Source organism: Ranitomeya variabilis, chromosome 1 (assembly GCF_051348905.1).
Source record: "Ranitomeya variabilis isolate aRanVar5 chromosome 1, aRanVar5.hap1, whole genome shotgun sequence".
In the NCBI taxonomy this organism is placed as follows: Eukaryota; Metazoa; Chordata; class Amphibia; order Anura; family Dendrobatidae; genus Ranitomeya; species Ranitomeya variabilis.
Window position 1 is genome coordinate 742,273,128 of NC_135232.1, and position 16,125 is coordinate 742,289,252.

The following is a 16,125-nucleotide window of genomic DNA, read 5'->3' on the forward strand; positions in this document are numbered from 1 at the left end:
TGGCATGTATTAACGCATCGGGTATTCTACAATATGTCGTGGCCTGTGCTATATACTATGTGGCTGCTATATACATACATACATATTCTAGAATACCCGATGCGTTAGAATTGGGCCACCATCTAGTTTATAATATTTAATGATAAATGTAGCATAGGACATGAGAAAAATAAATATGGATTTTAAACAGAATAATTAGTCTGATGATTAATTCACTTATTATAGCTTCATAGTGACCAAGGCTCCACTTTACTGATACAGAGGTCAAAATCCCCTGCATATACTGTACCTAGTTAAACGGCAACGACTTGCTACCTGCAGCTACCACAAGAGGGAGCTTAGTAACACACTGTATACAGCTCACACATTGAACTCAATAGTAAAACAGTTTACAGTCAGCTCCCTCCAGTGGTGCTAACAGACAGTAAGAATTTGACATTTAGAAGGGTACTTCAGTTACAGGTGCTAACCAATAGATGGGTTTAGGGTGTCAGGCTGCTAGGAATTCCACAATCACAAGAATGAGGATGCCATGTATTCTGTTTGAATGTGTCCTGCTGCACCAAATAAATGAGATTATAGTTATATTATTCTATGAAGGAAGGGGGCAGTATTATAGTAATTATATTCTTGTACATGGGGGCAGTATTATAGTAGTTATATTCTTGTACACAGGAGGCAGTATTATAGTAGTTATATTCTTGTACATAGGATCAGTATTATAGTAGTTATATTCTTGTACATAGGAGCAGTAGTATAGTAGTTATATTCTTGTATATAGGAGCAGTATTATAGTAGTTATATTCTTGTACATGGGGGCAGTATTATAGTAGTTATATTCTTGTACATAGGAGCAGTATAGTAGTTATATTCTTGTACATAGGAGCAGTATTATAGTAGTTATATTCTTGCACATAGGGGCAGTATTATAGTAGCTATATTCTTGTACATAGGGGCAGTATTATAGTAGTTGTATTCTTGCACATGGGAGCAGTATTATAGTAGTTATATTCTTGTACATGGGGGCAGTATTATAGTAGCTATATTCTTGTACATGTGGGCAGTATTATAGTAGTTATATTCTTGTACATAGGAGCAGTATTATAGTAGTTATATTCTTGTACATAGAGGCAGTATTATAGTAGTTATATTCTTGTACATAGGGGGCAGCATTATAGTAGTTTAAACCCTTGTACATAGAAGCAGTATTATAGCAATGTTCTTGTACATAGGGCAGTGTTATAGTAGTTATATTCTTATACATAGGAGCAGTATTATACTAGTTATATTCCTGTACATAGGGCAGTATTATAGTAGTTATATTCTTGTACATAGAGGCAGTATTATATAAGTTGTTTTCTTGTATATAGGGGGGCAGTATTATAGTAGTTATATTCTTGTACATAGGAGCAGTATTATACTAGTTATATTCTTGTAAGTAGGGCAGTAATATAGTAGTTATATTCTTATACATAGGGGCAGTATTATAGTAGTTATATTCTTGTACATAGGAGCAGTATTATACTAGTTATATTCTTGTACATAGGGCAGTATTATAGTAGTTATATTCTTGTACATAGGGGCAGTATTATAGTAGTTATATTCTTGTACATAGGGCAGTATTATAGTAGTCATATTCTTGTACATAGGGCAGTATTATAGTAGTTATATTCTTGCACATAGGGGTCAGTATTAGGCTGTGTGCCCACGGTTTTTATGCGTTTCTGCTGCATTGTTTGTGGCGGCGGAAACGCTTAAAAAAAGTTTAAAAACGCATTCCAATGCAATCCTATGGGATTCTGCAGTTGCTGTGCCCATGCTGCGGATTTTCCCACTGTGGAATCGCATAGCGGTAAAATCCGCAGCATGTTTATTATTTCTGCAGAATCACGGCAATTACGCCACCATTGGATTGCATTGAAATGCTCACTTTACGCATGTGGCTATGCCCACCATGAGTAAAGTGAGCGCTTCATGTGCGGAGGGTACCCTGGGTTTGGAGGAGAGGAGACTCTCCTTTAGGCCCTGGGTACAATATTCCTATTAAAAAAAAAAGAATTAAAATAAATAATATGGATATACTTACCTTCTGATGGCCCCCGGAGTCCTCCTGGCTCTCAGCGGTGCACGCGGCGGCTTCCGTTCCAAGGGATGCATTGCGCGAATCACCTGAGATGACGTCGCATCACGCGACCGTGACGTCACAAAGATCCTTCGCGCAAAACATCCCTGGGAACGGAATGTTTCGGGAGCGCCGCTGAGGAGATCGGGGGCCGTCGGAAGGTGAGAATAACCTTATTTTTTATTTTGTTATTTTTAACATTCTATCTTTTACTATTGATGCTGCATAGGCAGCATCAATAGTAAAATGTTGGTCACACTTGTCAAGCACTATGCTTGACAAGTGTGACCAACCTGTCGATCACTTTTCCAAGCGATTCTTCAAATCGCCTGTAAAAACGCTTGCCAAAGGCTTGTGTTTTGTGGGAAAACGCATGCGAATTGCGGCAGGGAGTTGCGGAAATGCTGTGAACATTTCCGCAGCATTTCTGCAACTTGGGCACATAGCCTTACACTAGTTATATTCTTGACTATGTGGTTTGCATAGTTGTTATTTATTTTGTTATTGCAATTTATCAGTAGTTTCTTTTTTTTTTACAACATATTGCTTTCTCTTTCTTTACTGCAAATTCCATAACTCTGTAGGGGGTAACACTGAGCTTTGGTTAATGTTCTTACCATGGTAAAAATAACATCAAGTTTGTGCTTCAGAGCTTGGAGAGATGTACTTTGTAGATCAGACGTTTGTGTTTTTTTCATGGTTCAGTCATTTCTGTGTACCTCCCAGAGACCAGCACCTTTGTTTGCCTATTACATTTCATGTACTGCTGTGTAAATGTGTGTGGAGTACAATCCAGAGATGTCGATGCTCTTTACAGTCATCATTACGCCTAGTTAGATCAGCGTGTGCCGATGTTGTGTCTATGGACCAGCCTGCATCTCTGTTGCTTTGTGGCAGTTGCTTTGTATATCAATGTGTGCAAATTAAGGAAAGTGACAACAATGTATCACCTAACACTGTGCTTTCTCCTCATGGTCATCTATGGTTCGGGATTTTGCTCTGCAGATCTGTTCTATCTAACAGTAGAAATCTGCAAATGGTTTAAATTTGATGATTGCCATTTAGTAATAAATAATATGATGTTTGCAAATGTTTCAGTTTTGTTCTAAAATGTTTCTTTTAACCATGTTGTGAGCTGCTCTTTTAGGGAACCTGACAGCTGTTACTTGCTGCTGGATCCAGGTGCGCTTGTAGGGAAAGGGTAGAAGCCATCAGGGACCAGTCTGTCCAAATACTGTAGTCTCTTGTGTCGCTCCACTATTAAATAGTCCCGTGCCCTGTGGGTTAGGCAGCATGTATCAGTTGTCATATTCCCTTTAAATAGGAAGTAGCTGTCTGACAGCGATAATTGGCAGCCATAATTGTTCTCATGGAGCTACTTTGGTTGTCACTAGGTCGTATTAGGGTAAATGCACATGGCGTGTACTAGCTAAGGATTCTCCACAGCATTAAATTGTACCAGCTAAAAAGATGAGAATTAAAAAATTTCACCTGCACCTGATGGATGTTTTTTCTGCAGATTTTCATTGCAGATTTTATTAATCCTAATGCAAAGGGTAAAATCAACATGATATCTTCAGCCTATGGTATAGGGTTCTCTGCAACAGAGTTATTCATTCTCAATTTACTCTTAAAGGGCCTGTGCCCTTTCAATTAAAAATGCACTCCCGTCACAATTTTTGTCCTCTTAATATATTGCAGTCATCATATTGTACAGCACTGTCCTTGCAATGGCTCATTTTGGTTTTCTACCCAGATAATAATTCTCTCTTCCATTAGGTCTATGACATCTCGTGATTAATAACTGACGAGCTGAATCCTTATAAGCTTTATATAGAAACAGGAGGTCAATTTTCACTGTATGAGTCATAAGTCACTGCAAAAGTCCCTGGCAGGGGGAGGATGGAGCAGTCAGGTCAAGAGATGAAAGGGGAATGGTTTATGCAGGAACAAGAGACTTCCTATTCCTATTTCTACATATAGCAGAGAAAAGAAGAATTATCTGGGTAGAAAGACAAGATTAGCAGTTGTACGTACAAGGTGCTGTGTAATATGATGACTGCAATATATTAAGAGGATAAAAACTTTTATGGGAGTAGTGCGTCTTTAAACTTCGTCCCCTAGCACAGTTTGGTATAGAAAAAAATAGACAAGCTGTACTCACCTTGCCTGGATCCACCAGCAAGTCTCCACCGCTGCTTCTCATGTCTGACAATGGCTGTTGTCCTGACGTGACATTTACAGCCAGTCAGTAAGCTGTGTGTCTCTGTTTGGGTATTCCATCTACACTGGCAAGGCCACGAGCTCACTGATTAGCTCCTGCGATGTTGACGAGTTGTCAGCACCACAGATAATTATCCCAGACACCAGGAGCAGCAGTGAAAACACGCCGGTGGACCCGGGGAAGGCGAGTAAAGCATTGTTCATTTTATTTTATTCCAAGTTGCACCAGAAGATGAAATTTAACTGAAAGGGAGTAACCCCTTTAAATTGAATTCCCACTCTGCGAATTTTGTTGTGTAACGTTCTCCAACTGTTCCATTAATCTGAATGAACAATTTCAGTTGCAGAAATTTCTGTAACGTAAATTGACCCAGCATAAAAATGCTAACTTTACTGTGAAACTCAGCAGCAAAAGTAGTGCATTCATAACACAAAATTGACATGCTGTGGATTTCCAAATCCTCTCTGCATGGAAATTCCCCGTGTGTAGACGTATTTGGAAATCTTATGGACTTTGCTGGAACTATATTACGCTGCAAATTTCAGGTCCCCATACCGCATCCACCCCTTGAACCTTCCACAGTCCCACCGCCCACTCTTGGAAAAACTCCACTTCTGTACCACGTCCTCACCAATCACACAATAGCAGTTCACATCGAACACCAGATTACATACACAGCCATAATACAAGGGTCATACAAGGAACAAATACCGCCACACCATGACTGGACCATATATTACCACCACATAGTGACTAAATAATACCGCATACAAGGAACAAATACCACCGCACCATGTCCAGACCACATATTACCACCACATAGTGACCGAATGCTACAATACTGATCATTAATAAAAAACTACAATCTAATATTACCATAAGTGCCATTATGCACAGGAGCTCTGTACTTAGTATACAGTGTATAGTGTTAGTGTACAGGTAATACAATGATCATCAGTGATATTAAACACAGCAGCTCTGTATATAGTGGTAGTGTACAGGTAATACAGTGATCACCAGTGACATTATACACAGGAGCTCTGTATATAGTGCCAGTGTACAGGTAATACAGTGATCACCAGTGACATTATACATAGGAGCTTTGTATATAGTGTCAGTGTACACGTAATACAGTGATCACCAGTGACATTATACACAGGAGCTCTGTATAAAGTGTATTGTGCACAGGTAATAACGGGATCACCAGTAACATTATACACAGGAGCTCAGTAATTAGTTTGAGTACAGGTAATACAGTGATCACCAATGACATTATACACAGGAGTTCTGTATATAGTGTCAGTGTACAGGTAATACAGGGATCACCAGTGACATACACAGGAGCTCTGTACATAGCGTCAGTGTACAGGTAATACAGTGATCACCAGTGACATTATACACAGGAGTTCTGTATATAGTGTCAGTGTACAGGTAATACATTAAATAAAATAAATTAAAAAAGTTGCACTCTGTAGTGCTAAAGCATGTCTATGTGAAATATATGAAATATGAATAGCAATACTGCTTCTGGATACTAGGAAAAAAATGAGATGCCTAGCACATAATTTGGCAAATTCATGCATGCTCATCAACGAACGACAATGCTGCAATTAAAATCCACCATATGCTGATGGGCGGAGTGCTCGGCCAGAAAGCTAATATACAATGACAAAAAGACTGTCTGGAATTTCCAAGCTAATGTGAACAGGTGCCAACTAGGAGCAGCTACCTCCATATACAATATTGTATATGAAGGTAGCTGCTCCTAGTTTGCACCTCTTCACATTAGTTTGGAAGTGTCAGTTAGTCTTTTTGTCATTACAGGTAATACAATGATCAAGTGAGATTATACACAGGAGCTCTGTATATAGTGTCAGTGTACAGGTTTTACAGTAAATACAATAAAAAAAAGTTGCACTCTGTAGTGCTAAAGCATGTCTATGTGAAATATATGAAATATGAATAGCAATACGGTGTACAGGTAATGCAATGATCACCAGTGATATTTATACACAGGAGCTTTGTATACAGTATAAGTGTACAGGTAATACAGGGATCACCAGTGACATTATACACAGGAGCTCTGACACTATACACTGTATGATATGTACAGTGTACAGGTAACACTGTGACTGACCGGTGACATCTCTAGTTGAAGTCTTTCATCTTCATCCAGTGGAGTTCACCATCACTTCCAACAAGGACTTCTCTCTGTAGAAAAATAACACAAAAAAGCGACAGTATTGCCCTGCACATTAACACGACATCCCCCACTGCCCCACTGAAAACAGCATCCTCAAGTATAAAATACATCACAGCAGTACTAGTATCCTTTAATTAGCCCCCTCAGTAATAATGTCCCATAGCCTGGTCCCATATGTACTGCATTATGGACCCCACATGTCTCATTCCTGGCCCCTTGTGGTATCTCATACCTGGCCCCTTATGTTCTCCCATTTCTGGCCCCTCATGTACTCCCATTCCTGGCCCCTTGTGTGCTCCTATTCCTGCCCCCATGTCTTCTCCATCCTGCCCCCATGTCTTCTTCTCCATTCTGCCCCCTATGTTCTTCTGTTCTGGCTCCATATGTTCTCCCATCCTGGCCCAATGTGTCTGAATTCTTCCCCCATGTCGTCTCCATTCTGCCCCCATGTCTTCTCCATTCTGCCCCATGTTGTGTCCATTCTGCCCCATGACTGTCTATCCTGCCCCCATGTCTGTCCATCCTGCTCCCATGTGTCTCCATTCTGCCCCATGTCTCTCCATTCTGCCCCATGTCTCTCCATTCTGCCCCATGTGTCTCCATTCTAACCCACGTGTCTCGATTCTGCCCCCATGTCTCTCATTCCTGGCCCCTTGTGATGTCTCATACCTAGTCCCTTATGTTCTCTCCCATTCCTGGGCCCTTCCTTGTGTTCTTCTATTCCTGCCCCCATGTCTTCTCCATTTTGCCCCATATGTTCTCCTATTCTGGCTCCATATGTTCTCCCATCCTGGCCCCATGTGTCTGAATACTGCGCCCATGTCGTCTCCATTCTGCCCCATGTCGTCTCCATTCTGCCCCATGTCGTCTCCATTCTGCCCCATGTGTCTCCATTCTGCCCCATGTGTCTCCAATCTGCCCCATGTCATCTCCATTCTGCCACCATGTCTCTCCATCCTGCCCTGATGTCTCTCCATCCTGCCCCGATGTCTCTCCATCCTGCCCCCATGTCTCTCCATTCTGCCCCATGTCCCTCCATTCTGCCTCATGTCTCTCCATTCTGTCCCCATGTTTCTCCATTCTGCCCATGTTCCTACATTCTGCCCCCACATGTCTCCATTCTGCCCCATGTGTCTTCATTCTGCCCCATCTGTCTCCATTCTGCCCCATCTGTCTCCATTCTGCCCCATGTCTCTCCATTCTGCCCCATGTGTCTCCATTCTGCCCCCTTGTTTTTTCATTCTGCCACATGTGTCTACATTCTTCCCCCATGTTTTTCCATTCTGCCCCATGTGTCTCCATTCTTGACCCATGTTTTTCCATTCTGCCCATGTGTCTCCATTAGGTCCATGTGTCTTCATTCGGCCCCATCTGTCTCCATTTTTCCCCATGTCTCTCCATTCTGTCTCATGAGTCTACATTCTGCCAATGTGTCTCCATTCTGCCCCATGTGTCTCCATTCTGCCCCATGTGTCTCCAATCTGCCCCATGTCATCTCCATTCTGCCCCATGTCATCTCCATTCTGCCCACATGTCTTTTCCATTCTGCCCCATGTTGTGTCCATTCTGCCACCATGTCTCTCCATCCTGCCCTGATGTCTCTCCATCCTGCCCCGATGTCTCTCCATCCTGCCCCATGTCTCTCCATTCTGCACCATGTCCCTCCATTCTGCCTCATGTCTCTCCATTCTGTCCCCATGTTTCTCCATTCTGCCCACGTTCCTACATTCTGCCCCCACATGTCTCCATTCTGCCCCATGTGTCTTTATTTTGCCCCATCTGTCTCCATTCTGCCCCATCTGTCTCCATTCTGCCCCATGTCTCTCCATTCTGCCCCATCTGTCTCCATTCTGCCCCATCTGTCTCCATTCTGCCCCATGTCTCTCCATTCTGCCCCATGTGTCTCCATTCTGCCCCCTTGTTTTTTCATTCTGCCACATGTGTCTACATTCTTCCCCCATGTTTTTCCATTCTGCCCATGTGTCTCCATTCGGTCCATGTGTCTTCATTCGGCCCCATCTGTCTCCATTTTTCCCCATGTCTCTCCATTCTGTCTCATGAGTCTACATTCTGCCAATGTGTCTACATTCTGCCCCATGTGTCTACATTCTGCCCCACATGTCTCCATTCTACCCCCATGTGTTTCCATTATGCCCCCATGTGTCTCCATTCTGCCCCCATGTGTCTCCATTCTGCCCCCATGTGTCTCCATTCTGCCCATGTGTCTACATTCTGCCCCACATGTCTCCATTCTACCCCCATGTGTTTCCATTATGCCCCCATGTGTCTCCATTCTGCCCCCATGTGTCTCCATTCTGCCCCCATGTGTCTCCATTCTGCCCATGTGTCTACATTCTGCCCCACATGTCTCCATTCTACCCCCATGTGTTTCCATTATGCCCCCATGTGTCTCCATTCTACCCCGATGTGTCTCCAGGACCCACGCTCTGTTACTCAACCGACAGAATTCTGCAGTTGGGGCCCAGTGAGTAGAAGATGGGGCCCGGTCTGGGCCCCGTCTGCAAACCGGGCCCCATACGCCGTTAAGGGCAGTAATACTCTGTTGGCAGCCCTGTCCACATGCAAAACTGTGAAGGAAATCTGCAGTAAAAACACAACGTGTGCATTTACCCGTACAACTCTCCCAGCAGTCTGTCTCAAAAATGGAACGTCTCCCTTCTAAACCATGCAGTAAATCAGCCTCCGATGGATCAGTCAGAGGACACCACACCCTTGACCATTATTTACAGACTATGAATATTGTTACTTTTACTAAATTAAAATGAAGGAATGCTGGGAAGTGTAGTTCATAGATGACTGGTGTGGGAGGAAGTAGCTTGCTTCTTCTCCATTGTATAATTCGTAGACTTAAAATGTGCCACATTTATCATAGTGTTCCTTGCTGCTTGATAAATCTGGTATATCTTTTATCCATTCTGGACCAAGACCCAGATTCATCAATCTTTTTGTGCTTTTTTTTGTGCACCAACATTTAGATTTTAGGCATTTTTATTTTTAAACCAAATTCATTATAGCTTTTGTGGCATTTTTATGCTGTGATTTTTTCCCACCTCTTCTATTTTTTTTTCCGATTTCAGTGTTTTAATTTCACAGATGTTTTCATCTATTTTATCATTTACAAACTTTTAAACTGACGCAAAATTTTTGTGGAATCGTCTACCTTGGTGGAGTACAAAATCTATTTTTCACCCCGCAATTGAAGACTAACTTGTGCCTTATGGAAAGTATCATGCAATATTTTACTAAAAAAAAGGCATACGTAAAGCAAATGACAGACATCGCGTGCCATTTGGAAGTATTTGTCACAAGGTCCACTAGCAAAAACAGTGAAGACAAAAAAATTACTTAAAAGAAAACCAATATTGATGAATCGGGGCCCATATTTGCACCGTAATTTGTTGGCTTACCTTGTACCAGAATTTTGCAGCACAATTTTCATCTTGTATCATATTATAATTTTAAATCCAAATCACATAAAAATATGGTGCAAGTCTTGAAAAATTGGTTTTCTGCAGAGGGATTATTGATCATTCCCAATACTTAGAAAGCTGTGAAATTCCATCAGTCATTCAACCCATATAAATAATAATGGTCCAGCACACTGGGTGTCAATGATAGACACTGAGAGGTTTGCAGAGGTGGCCGTTGTACCTGGGTTCTCGTGCCTATGGCACCAGTAACATAACTGGCACATGGCATGTGGGGTCCTGGTAAATGTTTTGTATTGGGGGCCAGAAGTGACGCCTCTGGAGCCAAGTATGAGGCGTCATCCATCTGAGAGGTGGATAAATGTCATTCTTCAGGAGACTCTCAGAACTTGTGATTAGGAGAGTGCGGTAGGTCCAGTCCTGCCACCACATGCCCCCGCAGACAGAACACTATCCCAGTATACTCCATCACGTCATATGAGAGGCCTCATCATATATTTATTTACTTGCACTTTTTCATTGTGACCATGAATGTTACTGAAGTGCGTTGACCACCACCACCATCTTATAACATGATCTTTTCACTTGGGCCATTATTTTATTAAGGTGTCCCTAAACTGCACAAAGTGGAAGTTCTTGGGTTGGATTCTCTGATGCTGCAGAGCCATACCTGGAAAAAGTCACAATGGATTTTTTTTGTTATGTTTAAGCTAGAAATGTAATTTTGCTGCATGTTGTAATAGGGCTGATTATCCGATCTTGCTAGCTTCATGCAGAAAATACGGACTAGTGCCAAGTGCTTAGATCCGGACTCCACATCTGTAGTAGGGGGTCTCCCAACTATGAGTGTGGGGGAGAAGAGTCGTCACAGTGTGAGGAGGTGTAGTAGTAAGAGCGCTGTACAGGAGCCTGGGTCACTGAGCGCTTGTGGGGAAGGGCCACATCTATGTACTTGGTGATGCACACTTTAACACCTATTTTCTGCATGAAGGCACTAAGGTTGGGTGACTGACCCAATTACACAATGGAGCCAAATTACATTTCTAGTTTAAAAATGAAACCCAAAAATGACTGTGGAGCCAAAGCACAGTGATTAGGAGTCATTAGGAGGGCCTCCACCACCATTAGAATATTGGTGTCTTCTCGTGGTTGGTTTCCCCTTCAGCTCTGGGATCCAGGTGTAACTTCTAGTTCTACATCGGATTTACTTTGGTCTTTTCTTTTTGATCCACTTAAAAAAACTGCATGCCTGAATGCAGCCTTAAAAGGTGAAGAGCATTTCCTTTTAATGCAGGTTTCATCACAGTCCCAGAGTCAGAAATGGAGGCAATTGAAACCCAAGTAAATTTTTTTGCCATTTGCAGTAGTGTCCTTCCTTAGGAAAATGATTTTGGCCACATTTTTTTTAAAATAAGCTATCAAATGTAATTTTCCACTAAGCGAGTAAAGAATAGACCATTGCATTAGAAGTTGAAGTTTATGGTCTGTTACCTCATTAGCACCAAATCGATAAGATGGCCAGATTTATGGAGGACAGAAGTGATTTTAAAAGCCGTTATATATGGACTGATGTATAACACCCTCGTACTAACTTTTATTTTCATGATTTTTGGGACAAGCTTCCATTTTGTGTAAGTAACGGACCCAAAAGATGCATTACGTTATGTCATTTACATGGTGGATCCTGGTGATGGAGTTTGATACTGTATGAGCCATATCTAGCCATGGTTTATCCTTTATGCTGCAGGGTACGAAATTCCTGGGTACCCACCTGTCTGTGGCAACCTAAAATTCTGCAAGACAGTCACGCAAAATCTTCTCCTAACCTCTGGGACAGGTAACTACATGTAATGTTGTGTTGGTGAATTTTGTTGTGACCTTTGCGTTGTTTTTCCTTTTGATACCACTGATGCTTTGTATAAAGGGTGGCACTTGCTCTAGCGATATGTCTTTGTACACACTCATCTCATCAGTCATTATGATCCATGTCCAAGGTGTAGAAAAAGCAAAACCACTAGATCACAAGTCTGCCTGGATAAATGGCATTGTATAAGGTAGTGATCTGAAGTCTGTGGCTTCCATCTATTACTAAGCTGTTACAATTTGATATCCTATTGCTGGGAGAGGAATGTTAAAAAAGGGATTTCAGTTTATAATTTTAGAAAATTTTGCAGGCCAGAGCCCCAAGAAAAAAAGACAGAAGGCCTCTTAAAGAGAACCTGACACCGGATCAAAAGTGTCCAGCTTTTGCTCTTATTCTATTCCCATCACTTCCCTGACTATGCCTTTTTTTCTTTTAATCTACCATACAGTTCCAGAGATATGAGGCTTTTTATTTAGTGCAAATTTATAGTTATTATAATTAGAAATGTAATTTTATAATTTATAAATTTTATAATTATTTTTTATAGTCTTCTCTGGGGGCATTGCTCATAGGTTCCTCTGGGGCGGGTCTTCAGGCTGCTTTTCATTATTACCTTCTGAGCACCGCCCCTTGGTAAAGAGCATGAAATGAGCACAAAATTAAAAGCCATATTGCTATAAGCATGTGGCAAATACAAAAAAAACCCAACAGAATACTCAGGGGATTAGTGGGAGTAATATATAAGCAGAAAATGGTCACTTTTTACATGGCGAAAGGTCCTCTTTAAGGAGCAGTAATGGGGCCATAATTGTTGTCAATTTGAATTTCCATATAACGTATTTAAAATCATTTTACAGGAAAAAAGTAAGTTCAGACATGTAACAGAATCCAGAACTGATTCATGTACTCGCATTATCAGACGTGTCCTGAGGGGATGATTTAGCTTTTTAAATAAGCCAGTCATTTTGTTTTTGTGGACCTTTTAAAGCTGATCTCCTCTTTTAGGTGATCGTTATTAAAAACATTACATTTATTGACAATCAGTGGCCTTACCCAAAACCCATTTGTTATCATACCTCCAATCTGTGAAGAACAGGTAAAGGTGATTGCAGCTCGTCGCTGTAATTTTTTTTGACAGTTAAGTTACACCTCTAAACCAGCCCAGTTTTTTTCCCACACAAAAAATGCCCCTAAAGAAGCCCCTTAGTGTATACATGCAGTTTATGACCCTTTATGGTCTCCATGCAGTTAACACCCCAAAGATGGCCCAACACAATATGAAGTCCCTCCAGTGCCCCTCCACACAATGATGCCTCCACAGTCCCTCCATGCAAAGGTCCCCCTCCACACAACAATGCCTTCACAGTTCCTCCATGGAAAGGTTCCCCTCCACACAATGATGCCTCCACAATCCCTACAGGCAAAGGTTCCCCTCCACACAATGATGCCTCCACAATCCCTACAGGCAAAGGTTCCCTTCCACACAACGATGCCTCCACAGTCCCTCCATGTAAAGGTTCTCCTTCACACAATGGTGACTCCACAGTCCTTCCATGGAAAGGTTCCCTTCCACACAATGATGCCTCCACAGTCCTTCCATGGAAAGGTTTCCCTCCACACAGCGATGCCTCCACAGTCCCTCCACACAATGATGTACTCACATAGAATGAGACCCCTGCTGTAACCCTACAAGACATTATGGTGCCCTTAGAGCCCCCACACACTATAATATCCCCATAGTCCCCCACGCCCCCCTACACACACTCGCTCACTATGGTCCCCCACACTTCCTTTCCCATATTATGATGCCCCTAGAGCCCCACACACTGTATAATGTCCCCATAGTCTCCCACCGACCCCTACACACACTTGCTCACTATGGTGCCCCAGACTTCCTTTCCCCATTATGATGCTTTCACTGCCCCACAGCTGAGCGGAGCAGATCTCCACGCTCTGCTGTCTTCTCCAAGGGCCATGGTGATTCTCAGAAAGCACTGGAGAATGGTGGATGCTCCAGCATTATATTAAACTGCATCTGTGCCCAATAACAGAGCTATGACTGAGCAGGAGATGCACCAACCACCCCAAAAGTCTCTCCAAACTGGATATGGGACAGTTGATTGTTTTCAAGGCTCATTACCAGAGATCCATGATTACAGAGGACCAGGAGGGCGGGTGGATAATATTTGAGGGTTTTTTAATTCCAATATCAAAAATTTTGGACTTAATAAGGAGACATGGGTTAGTAATTGAGACTTTTGATTTTTTTTTTCCTCCCTTCACAATGCCAGAGTCCCTGTATCCTGTGGCCTTTCACAACTGCACAACCGTAGCTATTTGTTTTCATTTGTGTTTCTTTGTAGACTTACTTTTCCACCTCCTGTAAACTCCGTCTCTGGTACAACACAAACAAGATTTAATTGGTCCCGTTGGTGATCGGACTACTCCTGGTTTGAGGATATCTGTTTTATGATGCATCTTTCGATGCTCCATGTAACCGGATCAGTCATGTTTGCTGTCACAATTAAACTGATTCTGAGAGGCATATTTTATTTCTGCTGCGTACAAGATATATAATATGAAATGCCGGGTGTGGGCTCAGCAACATGAGAGACGTGCGGGTAGAATATCAAATCATCTTTCCATTGGTGCACTGGTCCTTTTCAAATAAACCTATGGATGTACATTTGCGCTCAAAAGTTTACATACCCCGGCAGAATTTTTGCTTTCTTGGCCTTTTTTCAGAGAATATGAATGATAACACCAAAACTTTTTCTTCACTCATGGTTAGTGGTTGGGTGAAGCCATTTATTGTCAAACTACTGTGTTTTCTCTTTTTAAATCATAATGACAAACCAAAACATCCAAATGACACTGATCAAAAGTTTACATACCCCATTTCTTATTACCGTGTATTGCCCCCTCTAACATCAATGACAGCTTGAAGTCTTTTGTGGTAGTTGTGGATGAGGTTCTTTATTTTCTCAGATGATAAAGCTGTCCACTCTTCTTGGCAAAAAGCCTCCAGTTCCCGTAAATTCCTGGGCTATCTAGCATAAACTGAGAGCTTGAGATCTCCCCAGAGTGGCTCAATGATATTGAGGTCAGGAGACTGAGATGGCCACTCCAGAACCTTCACTTTGTTCTGCTGTAGCCAATGACAGGTCGACTTGGCCTTGTGTTTTGGATCATTATCATGTTGGAAGGTCCAATTACATGCATGCGCAGCTTCTGGGCTGATAATTGCAAATTTGCCTCCTGTATTTGCTTATAATGTGCTACATTAATGTTTCCATCAACTTTGACCAAGTTTCCTGTGCCTTTGTAGTTGACACATCCCGAAAACATCAGCGATCCACGTCTGTACTTTAAAGTAGGAATAGTGTTCCTTTCATCATAGGTCTTGTTGACCTCGCTAAAAATGTAACGCTTATGGTTGTGGCCAAAAGTTCAGTTTTGGTCTCATCACTCCAAATTACCTTGATCCAGAAGTTTTGAGGCTTGTCTCTGTGCTGTTTTGTGTATTGTTGGCGAAATACTTTGTGGCATTTGCGCAGTAATGGCTTTCTTCTGGCGACTCGACCATGCAGTCCACTTGTCTTCAAGTGCCTCCTTATTGTGCATCTTGAAACAGCCACACTGCTAGTTTTCAGAGAGTTCAGTATTTCAGCTGATGTTATTTGTGGGTTTTTCTTTGCATCCCGAACAATTTTCCTGGCAGTTGTGGCCGAAATTTTCCTTGGTCTACCTGACCGTGGTTTTGGTTTACAGAGCCCCTGATTTTCCATTTGTTAGTCACAGTTTGAACGCTGCTGACTGGCATTATCAGTTCCTTCGATATCTTTTTGTATCCTTTTCCTGTTTTATACAGTTCAACTACCTTTTCCCATAGATCCGTTGACAATACTTTTGCTTTCCCCATGACTCACAATCCAGAAATGCTGGATGAAAGATGCAAGAGTCAGTCTGGATCCCAGAAACTCACTCAGCTTTTATGCACACACACACTGATTACAAGCAAACAGGCCACAGGTGAGGATGTTACCTTTAGTAGCCATTCACACCCATTTGTGTCAGCTTCTGTGCATGTTATCAGGCCAAAATCACCAGGGTATGTAAACTTTTGATCAGGGTCATTTGGATGTTTTGGGTTGTCATTATGATTTAAAAAGAGAAAACACAGTAGTTTAACAATAAATGGCTTCACCCAACCACTAACCATGAGTGGAGACATTTTTTTGGTATTATCATTCATATTCTCTG

At 42.0% G+C, this 16,125-nt stretch overlaps 1 protein-coding gene across 6 annotated transcripts in view; it reads left to right on the top strand.

The window, feature by feature from the left end:
* The window catches only part of BEGAIN (brain enriched guanylate kinase associated), a 255,185-nt gene that overhangs the window by 76,528 nt on the left and 162,532 nt on the right, over nucleotides 1-16,125 (top strand). For 3 of the 6 annotated variants that reach the window (XM_077269282.1, XM_077269311.1, XM_077269289.1), the window contains exon 2: nucleotides 11,746-11,835. The exons of the other annotated variants lie outside the window; for them this stretch is intronic. In XM_077269282.1, coding sequence (XP_077125397.1) covers nucleotides 11,746-11,835 — 90 coding nt within the window. The remainder of the gene's footprint in view (nucleotides 1-11,745; nucleotides 11,836-16,125) is intronic. 6 annotated transcript variants of the gene reach the window in all.